Genomic DNA, 12,827 nt, shown 5'->3' on the forward strand with positions numbered 1-12,827 from the left:
TCTCCTCATTTTTTGTACTTCGGTCACTATCTTTTGACCAATCAATTTTGTAGTATACAGTGGAAACAATAAAAGTAGTTTTTACAAGATTCAAATGCAAACTAATTGGGTGAACCAAAAGCAATTCTCCCATATAAGAGCCATATAAATCAGTATACGTGGCCAATACAGAGCTCAAACCTACCACCCTCTTCTGTAAACCAGCTATCTGAACCAGATCTGGATCGACATTATCCTAGATCAGACCAGAGTTGTTGAAGTTATTGTTCTGTTAACTGTGGATATGAACCCACCACAAACAGGAACTAGGCTAACTCCGTTCACTAGACATTTGTGTTCAGTTGGTGGTGGGTCAGTAGTACTGACCATCAGCTGAACCTGTCTCTCCTTTCACCTGCATGGCTGCTTAGGTGGCCATGACATTATCAGGTGGCTCTACTTCCTGTTTCCTTCACATACAACTGTGTCCTGGTTTCCATCTCATTGAATAGGTAAACATGCTCAGGTCACATGCTGTGGCTGGAGATAAAGGAGGGAAAACCAGCCCGGTGAAAGCAACATGATGGATGCGTAGCTTATATCAGATTTTTGCTTTCACCTGTAGTTCTTTGCTGTCAATGTAAAAGAGGACAGGTTCCTACGGAATGAATTCAATATTGTAGCTACTTCAGTTACGGATTTTATTTTCTATATGCTCTTATAACCTTGTATACGAAGACTTCTGTATGAAGACTTAAAGACGGCCGATCCAAGGCTTGAACGTTAGATTTCTCTCCCCATTGCAGGGTCACTGCTGGGTAACACACACATTGGGTTACTGGGCGCCAAGGCAGGGCCATCCGCAGTGTCATCTTACAGACACTGACTCTTCTGATGAACACAGGCTGTCACACACTCTGACATAAGCTATTCAATCCCTAGCGATAGAGCTGCCAGCATAGTTTGACTATGACAACAAAACACTGAACAGGACCCGGTGTGATGCTTCCGGATACATTAACTTGACCATACAATAACTTCTCCACTGGCAGTGGTCTAAAAAATACCAAATGGTAATACTTGAGTAAAGATACCTTAATAGAAAGACTCAACTGAAAGTCACCCAGTAAAATACTAAGTAAAAGTAAATGTAATTGCAAAAATATACCTAAGTATCAAAGTATAAGTCATGTCAAAGTGCTTATATTAAACAAACCAGACAGCACAATTGTCTTTTGTGTTTTAAATTATTTTTTTTACAGCTAGCCAGGGGCACACTCCAACACTCAGACATCATTTACAAATGAAGCATTTGACTTTAATGAGTCCGCCAGATCAGATCAGTAGGGATGCCCAGGGATGTTCTCTTAATAAGTGCGTGAATTTCTGTGAGCAAGACTTTTAAACAGGTCAACATTCACAGGACCAGACGGACTACCAGGATGTGTACTCAGAGCATGCACAGACCAACTGGCAAGTGTCTTCACTGACATTTTCAACCTGTCCCTGACCAAGTCTGCAATGCTTACATGTTTCAAGCAGACCCCCATAGTCCCTGTGCCCAAAAAAGCGAAGGTAACCTGTCTAAATGACTACCGCCGTGTAGCACTCACGTCAGTAGCCATGAAGTGCTTTGAAAGGCTGGTCATGGCTCACATCAACACCATCATCCCAGAAACCCTAGACCCACTCCAAGTCGCATACCGTACCAACAGATCCACAGATGAAGCAATCTCAATTGCACTCCACACTGCCCTTTCCCATCTGGACCAAAGGAATACCTATATGAGAATTTTGTTTATTGACTACAGCCCAGCATTCACCATAGTGCCCACAAAGCTCATCACTATGCCAAGGACCCTGGGACTAAACACCTACCTCTGCAACTGGATCATGGACTTCCTGACGGGCCACCCTCAGGTGGTAAAGGTAGGCAACAACACATCTGCCATGCTGATCCTCAACACGGGGGCCCCTCAGGGGTGCATGCTTAGTCCCCTCCTGTTCTCCCTATTCACCCACGACTGCATGGCCAAGCATGACTCCAACACCATCATTAAGTTTGCTGACAACACAGTGGTAGGCCTGATCACCGACAGCGATGAGACAGCTTATAGGGAGGACGTCAGAGACCTGGCAATGTGGTGCCAGGACAACAACCTCTCCTTCAACGTGAGCAAGACAAAGGAGATGATCGTGGACTACAGGAAAAGAAGGGCCGAACACGCCCCCATTCACCACGATGGGGCTGTAGTTGAGCGGTTCAAGAGTTTCAAGATCCTTCGTGTCCACATCACCTACGAACTATCATGGCACGACAATGCCTTTTCCCCCTCAGAAGACTGAAAAGAGGCCTCCCGGTTGGCGCAGTGGTCTAAGGCACTGCATCGCAGTACTAGCTGTGCCACCAGACATTCTGGGTTTGAGCCCAGGCTCTGTCGCAGCCTGAGCTCTGTTTACTTACCCTACATTACTCATCTAATATGTATATACATACTGTTGGGTATACCATCTACTGCATCTTGCCATCTTGATGTAATTAAATGTATCACTAGCCACTTTAAACAATGCCACTTTATATAATGTTCTCATACCCTGCATTACTCATCTCATATGAATATACTGTACGCTATACCATCTACTGCATCATGCCATCTTGATGTAATGTATCACTAGCCACTTTAAACCATGCTGTTTAATATTGTAATGAAACACCAGTTAGCAGGTCTCGAACCCTCGACCTTTTAGCCCGAGGTCCGGCGCGCTATCGACTGTGCCTGAAAAAGCATGCTCGTGAGGCAGAGTCGATTTCCGCGTTTATAAACCCAGGGTCGTTACAATATGTTTTCATACCCTACATTACTAATCTCATATGTATATACTGTACTCTATACCATCTACTGCATCTTGCCTATGCCGTTCGGCCATCACTCATTTATATATTTGTATGTACATATTCGTATTAATGCCTTTACACAAGGTAGTTGTGAAATTGTTAGGTTATATTACTTGTTAGATATTACTGCATGGTCGGAACTAGAAGCACAAGCATTTCGCTACACTTGTATTAAGACCTGCTAACCATGTGTATGTGACAAATACATTTGATTTTGTGTAGGCCTAATAACAATCGCAGAATACCATTACAATAAACGTAGGTGTTTGGATGAATGTGCGCGGGTTGCCTTAAGGAGCACCATTTGAAAGACTGCTAGTTCAATCTTCTCGGTGTAACAGTTGGGATAAAGAGAAAAATCAGAGTACAACGCATCTCATCCCTGGATTGCGGTACATTTTCCAAACTCCCCATTGCCTTAATCTACACAGTTATGTTGTCCGACCCTAGTGCAGCTGTAAGCAAGTGGGTCGGATCTGCTGGCTACACATGGATACAACACTTGCACTGGTCATTCACACCAGCTTGATACATTAGCTAATTAGCATGTCATGTCAAGGTGACTTCCAGAAGGTGACCAATACTACAAGTTATTTCTACCTCGCCCATTGAAATACATTTTACTTTATTTTACAAGTTTTAACTAGCGCCATGCTATTGTTGCCAGCATAAATGAGCTCGCTGGGAATGGTTTAGGACAACTGACTCAACCTAATCCATTCGTCTCAACTCTCAGCTGCGCGACACACGTCATCAATTTGGGCACCAAGCGTGTCCGTATAGCCTCTCCCAGATTTCTACCTGATTTGACTTTTCGTAGCAGGTTAGAAGAATTAGGTTAAGGTTAGGGAAAGAGTTATGGTTACAAAAACTGCATCCCATCTCGTCGAAACCTACAACCTGTGCAACTGGCTGCGATACGACGCGGGCGTGGCCACGTAACCCCACCCATAAATCTCTCTGAGCGGGTGCTTATGTGCTTGTTCTGTTTGTGTTTGCGCAGTGAAGCGAGAAGGGCACAGAAAACAGTGCGGGGTTGCTATGGTTTTTGTTTAGTTCGATATGTAGCTTTGTAGTAGTCAACCAACCCAACAGCCAGTCTCTACTCGATTAAACAGGGGTAAATTCAACATAGCGCTCGAGTCAAAGCAAACTCAAAGCCGGAGCCTGCCGGGTTATTTACGGGATGAAATAAGTCACCTCGCCACCATCGGGAGGTGGGAGTGTTGGGGTCGCCGTCCGTGTATCGCGAACGGGGTTGCGAGACTGACGGGCGGTCAGCCTGGTCCAACTTTGCCGAACGAACAAAGCCGCCAAATTCACTGACTGGGTCCCCGGGAGCAAGCAGCAGGGAGATCAGTCAACATGGTCAAGTCTTTCTTCCCGCTGAAGAAACTGAGACGGAGTGGGAAACATATGCTGTTCTTAGTTCTGCTGATGTTGGGAGCTTTCGCTGTCTACCACGAGTTTGTTGCTACTAAGCCGTGGAGAAGCACCAAGAGTCGTGAGTAGGCTATCATGGATAGCTTTCTGAACCATTTACTATGATGATCAACAAGTGTGTGTGTGTGTGTGTGTGTACTGGTAGTTAATCAACTGTATTACCAAATGAGCTAACTTGATAGTTTTTCACCAATTCTAGGCTATTTTATCAATGGTACATTCCATAGTGTCATTGAATGGTTGGCCTATTCTGCAAGGTGGAAAATAAACACTTACTCTCCACTGTAGTCAACAACTTTTTCAAATCCTGTGTTGTAAGGACTAAGAACTTTCTAGCCAACTTTAGAAAGATGTAAGGTGTTGCTGATGGGCTGCTGACATGAGAGATTTACAGGACTGTTGTAGCAGTGGTAGCCTCATACCTGGGGCTGGAGGGGGCAGAGTTTTGGAACGCTGTTGTCAATACACACACACTCCTGTAAAGATGGCCCTCCTAACCCCATCCCCCCTCTCTCCCACAACCTCAAATGCACACTCCTTCCAGTTCTTGTTCAAGAGGTGTGTGTGCATTTGTAAAGGAGAGAAAATGAATAATACACCTCCTTCTGGACATAGAGACATACAGTTGAAGTCAGAAGTTTACACACAACTTAGCCAAATACATTTAAACTCAGTTCAGTCCCTGACTTTTAATCCTAGTAAATTGCCCTGTCTTAGATCAGTTAGGGTCACTGCTTTATTTTAAGAATGTGAAATGTCAGAAAAATAGTAGAGTGATTTATTTCAGCTTTTATTTCTGTCATCACATTCCCAGTGGGTCAGAAGTTTACATACACTCAATTAGTATTTGGTAGCATTGCCTTTAAATAGTTTAACTTGGGTCAAATGTTTCGGGTAGCCTTCCACAAGCTTCCCCCAATAATTTGGGTGCATTTTGGCCCATTCCTCCTGACAGAGCTGGTGTAACTGAGTTTGTAGGCCTCCTTGCACATGCTTTTTAAGTTCTGCCCATATTTCTATATGATTGAGGCTACGGCTTTGTGATGGCCACTCCAATATCTTGACTTTGTTGTCCTTAAGCCATTTTGCCACAACTTTGGAAGTATGCTTGGTGTCATTGTCCATTTGGAAGATTAATTTGCGACCAAGACTGATGTCTTGAGATGTTGCTTCAATATATCCACATAATTTTCCTCCTCATGATGCCATCTATTTTGTGAAATTCACCAGTCCATCCTGCAGCAAAGCACACCCACAACATGATGCTGCCACCCCCGTACTTCACGGTTGCGATGGTTAACTTTGGCTTGCAAGCCTCCTCCAAACATAATGGTCATTATGGCCAAACGACAGTTATATTTTTTATCACACCAGAGGACATTTCTTCAAAAAGTATGATCTTTGTCCCCATGTGCAGTTGCAAACCGTAGTCTGGCTTTTTCATGGCAGTTTGGGAGCGGCCTTTCAGGTTATGTTGATATAGGACTCATTTTACTGTGGATATATAGATACTTTTGTACCTGTTTCCTCCAGTATCTTCGCATGGTCCTTTGCTGTTTGTGCAAATCAAAGTACGTTCATCTCTAGGAGACAGAACGCGTCTCCTTCCTGAGCGGTATGACCGCTGCGTAGGCCCATGGTGTTTATACTTGCATACTATTGTTTGTACAGATGAACGTGGTACCTTCAGGCGTTAGGAAATTGCTCGCAAGGATGAACCAGACTTGTGAAGGTCTACAATTTTTTTTTCTTTTTCTGAGGTCTTGGCTGATTTTCACATGTCAAGCAAAGATGCACTGAGTGTGAAGGTAGGCCTTGAAATACATCCACAGGTACACCTCCAATTGACTCAAATGATGTCAATTAGCCTATCAGAAGCTTCTAAAGCCATGACATAATATTCTGGAATTTTACAAGCTGTTTAAGGGCACAGTCAACTTAGTGTATGTAAACTTCTGACCCACTGGAATTGTGATACAGTGAAATAATCTGTCTGTAAACAATTGTTGGAAAAATGACTTGTGTCATGCACAAAGTTGATGTCCTAACCGACTTGCCAAAACTATAGTTTGTTAACAAGACATTTGTGGAGTAGTTGAAAAACAACTTTTAATGACTCCAACTTAAGTGTATTAAACTTCTGACTTCAACTGTATCTTCATCACTAAGGGACAGAGATACGCCAAGCCTCATGAAGGAGCTGCCTTAGAAGGTACAAACAGTGCATTCCTGAGCCTCCTCACAATGGGGAGTGAGGACATCACCCTCTGAGTATGTGTGTCTGTATAGTGATGGGACAAATGTTGTATATCGGATGTTGGTCTATGTGCCCATACACCTAGGGAGAGGAGAGCGAGAGAGACATAAAATCACGGGAAGAGGGAAAGGAGGAGGATAGAATCTCTTATATTTTGAGTTAAAAATATGATTTTTCTGTCTAATACTCTAAAATGACCATGTATCCACTCTCCACCTACCCCATTCATAGACACGAGCTGCTTTAGTGCCTATTGATGGTAGTATCATCTGACCGGGGAGTTTTTGTGAAGAGCCTTGATGCTTGCTCTATACATTACCATGCATTGCTTACATTACTTATGTTTCTAAAAACAAATACAGCATCTTTTCATATCAGCAATAAATTAAGGTTAAATTACTATACACCTTTTTATGGCTGTGTGGGAACACTAACCATATCTCCATGTTACATCTCTTGTTTACGGAAGACAGACAGCCACCTGTGCTATTTAGCTATATAGCGTGCTCCGGACACCTGTGTGTAAGCCATAACTGGGAAGGAAGTGTAATCAATCCACTTGAGGCACATGGCTTGTGGATCAGTGCAAAAACTTCTACAGTAATTGTCTTTTTTATTTGATGCATTTTATTTCTCGCTGATATCAAAGATAAGATCTGCAAATGTTTCGAAAACCGGTTTAAACAATGATTATAGACTTTTCTAAATGTTAAAACACAGCGTGGGAATTGTAGTTCATATGGAGCCAAATGTGGGTGACTGTAACTGCTGAAAACCCAACACATGGAGTAGGGTTTTCGAGAGCTACTCTCCACCCGTGTGATAATGACAGACTTCCAGAGCACCAGTACTCTCTCCCTACCTCAACCCCCGCTACACTCACATGCTAACCCCATAGCATTGCCTATAAATACAGTGGGGTAAGTATTGTGGGGCAAGTATTTAGTCAGCCACCAATTGGGAAAGTTCTCCCACTTAAAAAGATGAGGCCTGTAATTTTCATCATAGGTACACTTCAACTATGACAGACAAAATAAAAATCCAGAAAATCACATTGTAGGAATTTTAATCAGTTTATTTGCAAATGATGGTGGAAAATAAGTATTTAGTCACCTACAAACAAGCAAGATTTTTGGCACTCCAAACTCCACTATGGCCAAGACCAAAGAGCTGTCAAAGGACACCAGAAACAAAATTGTAGACCTGCACCAGGCTGGGAAGACTGAATCTGCAATAGGTAAGCAGCTTGGTTTGAAGAAATCAACTGTGGGAGCAATTATTAGGAAATGGAAGACATACAAGATCACTGATAATCTCCCTCGATCTGGGGCTCCACACAAGATCTCACCCTGTGGGGTCAAAATGATCACAAGAACGGTGAGCAAAAATCCCAGAATCACCTAGTGAATGACCCTCAGAGAGCTGGGACCAAAGTAACAAAGCCTACCATCAGTAACACACTACGCCGCCAGGGACTCAAATCCTGCAGCGCCAGACGTGTCTCCCTGCTTAAGCCAGTACATGTCCAGGCCCGTCTGAAGTTCGCTAGAGAGCAATGAATGATCCAGAAGAAGATTGGGAGAATGTCATATGGTCAGATGAAACCAAAAATATAACTTTTTGGAAAAAACTCAACTTGTTGTGTTTGGAGGACAAAGAATGCTGAGTTGCATCCAAAGAACACCATACCTACTGTGAAGCATGGGGGTGGAAACATCATGCTTTGGGGCTGTTTTTCTGCAAAGGAATCAGGACGACTGATCCGTGTAAAGGAAAGAATGAATGGGGCCATGTATCGTGAGATTTTGAGTGAAAACCTCCTTCCATCAGCAAGGGCATTGAAGATGAAACGTGGATGGGTCTTTCAGCATGACAATGATCCCAAACACACTGCCTGGGCAACGAAGGAGTGGCTTCGTAAGAAGCATTTCAAGGTCCTGGAGTGGCCTAGCCAGTCTCCAGATCTCAACCCCATAGAAAATCTTTGGAGGGAGTTGAAAGTCCGTGTTGCCCAGCAACAGCCCCAAAACATCACTGCTCTAGAGGAGATCTGCATGGAGGGATGGGCCAAAATGCCAGCAACAGTGTGTGAAAACCTTGTGAAGACTTACAGAAAACGTTTGACCTCTGTCATTGCCAACAAAGGGTATATTACAAAGTGTTGAGAAACTTTTGTTATTGACCAAATACTTATTTTCCACCATAATTTGCAAATAAACTGATTAAAAATCCTACAATGTGATTTTTTCTGGATTTTTTTTCTTCTCATTTTGTGCCTGGTTTGTGTTTCTGAGTCCAGAAGGCTGGTGTTCATTCCCAGACCTGATTCCTAGGCTTGAGCTCTCTGGGCTAACATGGTCTTGAATCGAGCAGACAACCCTTATTGGAACATCAGCCATAGAGGGTTGTATTTGGAAGCGAGGGGTGTGTGTGCTGACTTACCCTTTACACTCATACCTGTATAAGGGTTGATAAATGCAGATTTGGACTCTAAGTGCCTAAATTGAACATGACCTCAAAGCTCTGGCTCTGTACTCCACAGTGCTGTTAGAGTTTTGACTGACAGCCATTCTGAACTTCCACTTGTCGTGCAACAATAAGTTGGTCCAATACATCCCGGTAATTGTTCAACTTTTGCAAATTTGTTGTCTAAGTGAGGTATATGCTGTACATTTACGATGACTCGATGTACACTCAAACAAAATATAGAGCTGTGACATGTAAAGTGTTGCCCCCCACACACACACACACACCTACATTCTGATATTACCAGGTTCTGACTACTAGATGGTGCTGTTCCTGCTATTAGGTATATAATTGTTTACTTACCTTGTCCATAGACTGCTTACAGGGTATGACAGCCACCCATGCTTTGGTTTTGTTTACCTGGCCGCTGTTTCAGATGGTACATTTTATGCATTTGTTGCACAAATCCAATGCAAGTCAGTGGTACCTAATTTTATCACTTTCACGCTTCATAGCCAAATCATCTATAAATAACGTCATTGGGCTGCATACTTTTTAAAAAAGTTAATTTTTTTATACTTCAGGATGATTTGAACATGAAGTGGGAAAATGCTGATATTGGTACCATTAACTTGCATTGGATTTGTGCCACAAAGACTGCAAAGTCAGCATTTGTAACCAGGGGTTGGGATCTGGGTCAGGGAACTGAAAACTGAAAAAAAGGATAAATTTTTCAAGGAACAGAATCCCAACCTGGAATGAAAGGGATCTATACTGTTTTGGAACATAACTGTTATTTTGAAATCGCGGGAACTGCTTAATACTGTTACACACAGGGTTTTTTTTTTTTTCAATCCCACAAAAAAATGCAACAGAACCTATTCAAGGTCCTCACTCTGTCAATCATACTTTTTCCAATCTCTTCCTGCTAGCTGAAAATCTTTGTGTGTAAACTACCTACCTTTCAATGCTAATTAAGGATGATGTAGTTTGAACATTTCACATGGGATTCATTACCTACATAAATGCAAGATGTTTTTCTATTTTAATCTGGTGCTGCACTGCATACACCAGCTTGTTAGCCAGTTTGTCCAATGTTAATCCAATTCTCAGTAGTTCAAAGACATTCAAAGTTACTTAATAGAAGCCACTCGCCCGTTGGTATATTTCTGTCGGCCAAATTCCGATAATGCATGTCATAACAACATGCCCTGAGCTTCAAGCCAGCCGTCCTCCTCCACTCTCGCTTTCTCTCCACCTGCAAAATTTCAGTCTTTCGTGCCCTACACTTGTCTGTCCAATACATGTAAACAATAGCTTGCCCCCTCCATAGTAAGCTGCTCTATCCTCACTGATTTGGTGAAATAATTTGAAGTCGAGCTAAATGTTAACGTTTGATTTCAGAGGTTTAAAAAGGAACGCTATACACTGAGTGTGCAAAACATTACAGTTTTAATTTTTTTATTTCACCTTTATTTAACCAGGTAGGCAAGTTGAGAACAAGTTCTCATTTACAATTTCCACCTGGCCAAGATAAAGCAAAGTAGTTTGACACATACAACAACACAGAGTTACACATGGAGTGAAACAAACAGTCAATAATACAGTAGAGACAAGTCTATATACGATGTGAGCAAATTAGGTGAGATAAGGGAGGTAAAGGCAAAAAAAAGGCCATGGTGGCAAAGTAAATACAATGTAGCAAGTAAAACACTGGAATGGTAGATTTGCAGTGGAAGAATGTGCAAAGTATAAATAAAGATAATGGGGTGCAAAGGAGCTAAATAAATAAATACAATAAAATAATACAGTAGGGAAAGAGGTAGTTTGGGCTAAATTATAGATGGGCTATGTACAGGTGCAGTAATCTGTGAGCTGCTCTGACAGCTGGTGCTTAAGCTAGTGAGGGAGATAAGTGTTTCCAGTTTCAGAGATTTTTGTAGTTCGTTCCAGTCATTGGCAGCAGAGAACTGGAAGGAGAGGCGGCCAAAGAAATAATTGGTTTTGGGGGTGCCCAGAGATGTATACCTGCTGGAGCGCGTGCTACAGGTGGGTGATGCTATGGTGACCAGCGAGCTGAGATAAGGGGGAACTTTACCTAGCAGGGTCTTGTAGATGACCTGGAGCCAGTGGGTATGGCGACGAGTATGAAGCGAGGGCCAGCCAATGAGAGCGTACAGGTCGCAATGGTGGCTTTGGTGACAAAACGGATGGCACTGTGATAGACTGCATCCAATTTGTTGAGTAGGAGGCTATTTGGAGGCTGTTTTGTAAATGACATCGCCCCGAAGTCGAGGATTGGTAGGATGGTCAGTTTTACAAGGGTATGTTTGGCAGCATGAATGAAGGATGCTTTGTTGCGAAATAGGAAGCCAATTCTAGATTTAACTTTGGAGAGTTTACAGTCTAACCAGACACCTAGGTATTTGTAGTTGTCCACGTATTCAAAGTCCGAGCCGTCCAGAGTAGTGATGTTGGGCAGGTGCAGGCAGCGATCGGTTGAAGAGCATGCATTTAGTTTTACTCGTATTTAAGAGCAATTGGAGGCCACGGAAGGAGAGTTGTATGGAATTGAAGCTTGCCTTGAGGGTTGTTAAGTGTCCAAAGAAGGGCCAGAAGTATACAGAATGGTGTCGTGCTCTACATGCTCTTTCAATGACAGTATGACCAGGTGATTTCAGTTGAAGGCTATGATCCCTTACTAATGTCACTTGTTAAATACACTTTGATCAGTGTAGATGAAGGGGAGGAGACAGGTTAAAGAAGGATTTTTAAGCCATGAGACAATTGAGACATGGATTGTGTATGTATGCAATTCAGAGGGTAAGACAAAATATTTAAGTGCCTTTGAACGTGCTGTGGTAGTAGGTGCCAGGTGCACCAGTTTGAGCGTGTTTAAGGCTGCAACGCTGCTGGGTATTTTATGCTCAACAGTTTCCCATGTGTATCAAGCGTGATCCACCACCCAAAGGACATTTAGCCAACTTGATACAACTGTGGGAAGCATTGTAGTTAACATGGGCCAGCATCCTTGTGGAATGCTTTCGACACCTAGTAGAGTCCATTTTCTGATGAATTGAGGCTGTTCTCAAATCAAATCAACATTTATTTGTCACATGCGCCGAATACAACAGGTGTAAACCTTACAGTGAAATTCTTACTTACAGGTTCTAACCAATGGTGCCAAAAAAAAGGTGTGTGTGTGGGTAAGTAAAGAAATTAAACAGAAAGACATTGGGGAAAAAAAGAGTAGCAAGGCTATATACAGACACCTGTTAGTCAGGCTTATTGAGGTAGTATGTACATGTAGGTATCGTTAAAGTGACTGCATATATGATGAACAGAGAGTAGCAGCAGCGTAAAAGAGGGGTTGGGGGGCACACAACGCAAATAGTCCGGGTAACCATTTGGTTAACTGTTCAGGAGTCTTTTGGCTTGGGGGTAAAAACTGTTCAGAAGCCTTTTTGTCTTAGACTTGGCACTCCGGTATCGCTTGCCATGCGGTAGTAGAGAGAACAGTCTATGACTGGGGTGGCTGGGCTCTTTGGCAATTTTTAGGGCCTTCCTGACACTGCCTGGTGTAGAGGTCCTGGATGGCAGGCAGCTTTGCCCCAGTGATGTACTGGGCCGTACGCACTACCCTCTGAAATGCCTTGCGGTCGGAGGCCGAGCAATTGCCGTACCAGGCGTGATGCAGCCGGTCAGGATGCTCTCGATGTTGCAGCTGAAGAACCTTTTGAGGATCTGAGGACCCATGCCAAATATTTTTAGTTTCTTGGGGGGGAA

The 12,827-nt window shown here is 43.0% G+C and overlaps 1 protein-coding gene across 2 annotated transcripts in view; it reads left to right on the forward strand.

Annotated features, from left to right (window-relative positions):
- Window positions 1-3,761: 3,761 nt before the first annotated feature.
- The window catches only part of LOC110496319 (beta-1,4-N-acetylgalactosaminyltransferase 3), a 42,838-nt gene continuing 33,772 nt past the window's right edge, over window positions 3,762-12,827 (forward strand). Inside the window, exon 1 of one of the 2 annotated variants that reach the window (XM_036955699.1) lies at window positions 3,762-4,379. In XM_036955699.1, the coding sequence (XP_036811594.1) occupies window positions 4,241-4,379 (139 nt within the window). In that variant the 5' untranslated portion in view covers window positions 3,762-4,240. The remainder of the gene's footprint in view (window positions 4,380-12,827) is intronic. The other variant, XM_036955696.1, reaches the window with a different exon arrangement.

This window comes from Oncorhynchus mykiss, chromosome 2 (genome assembly GCF_013265735.2).
Source record: "Oncorhynchus mykiss isolate Arlee chromosome 2, USDA_OmykA_1.1, whole genome shotgun sequence".
In the NCBI taxonomy this organism is placed as follows: Eukaryota; Metazoa; Chordata; class Actinopteri; order Salmoniformes; family Salmonidae; genus Oncorhynchus; species Oncorhynchus mykiss.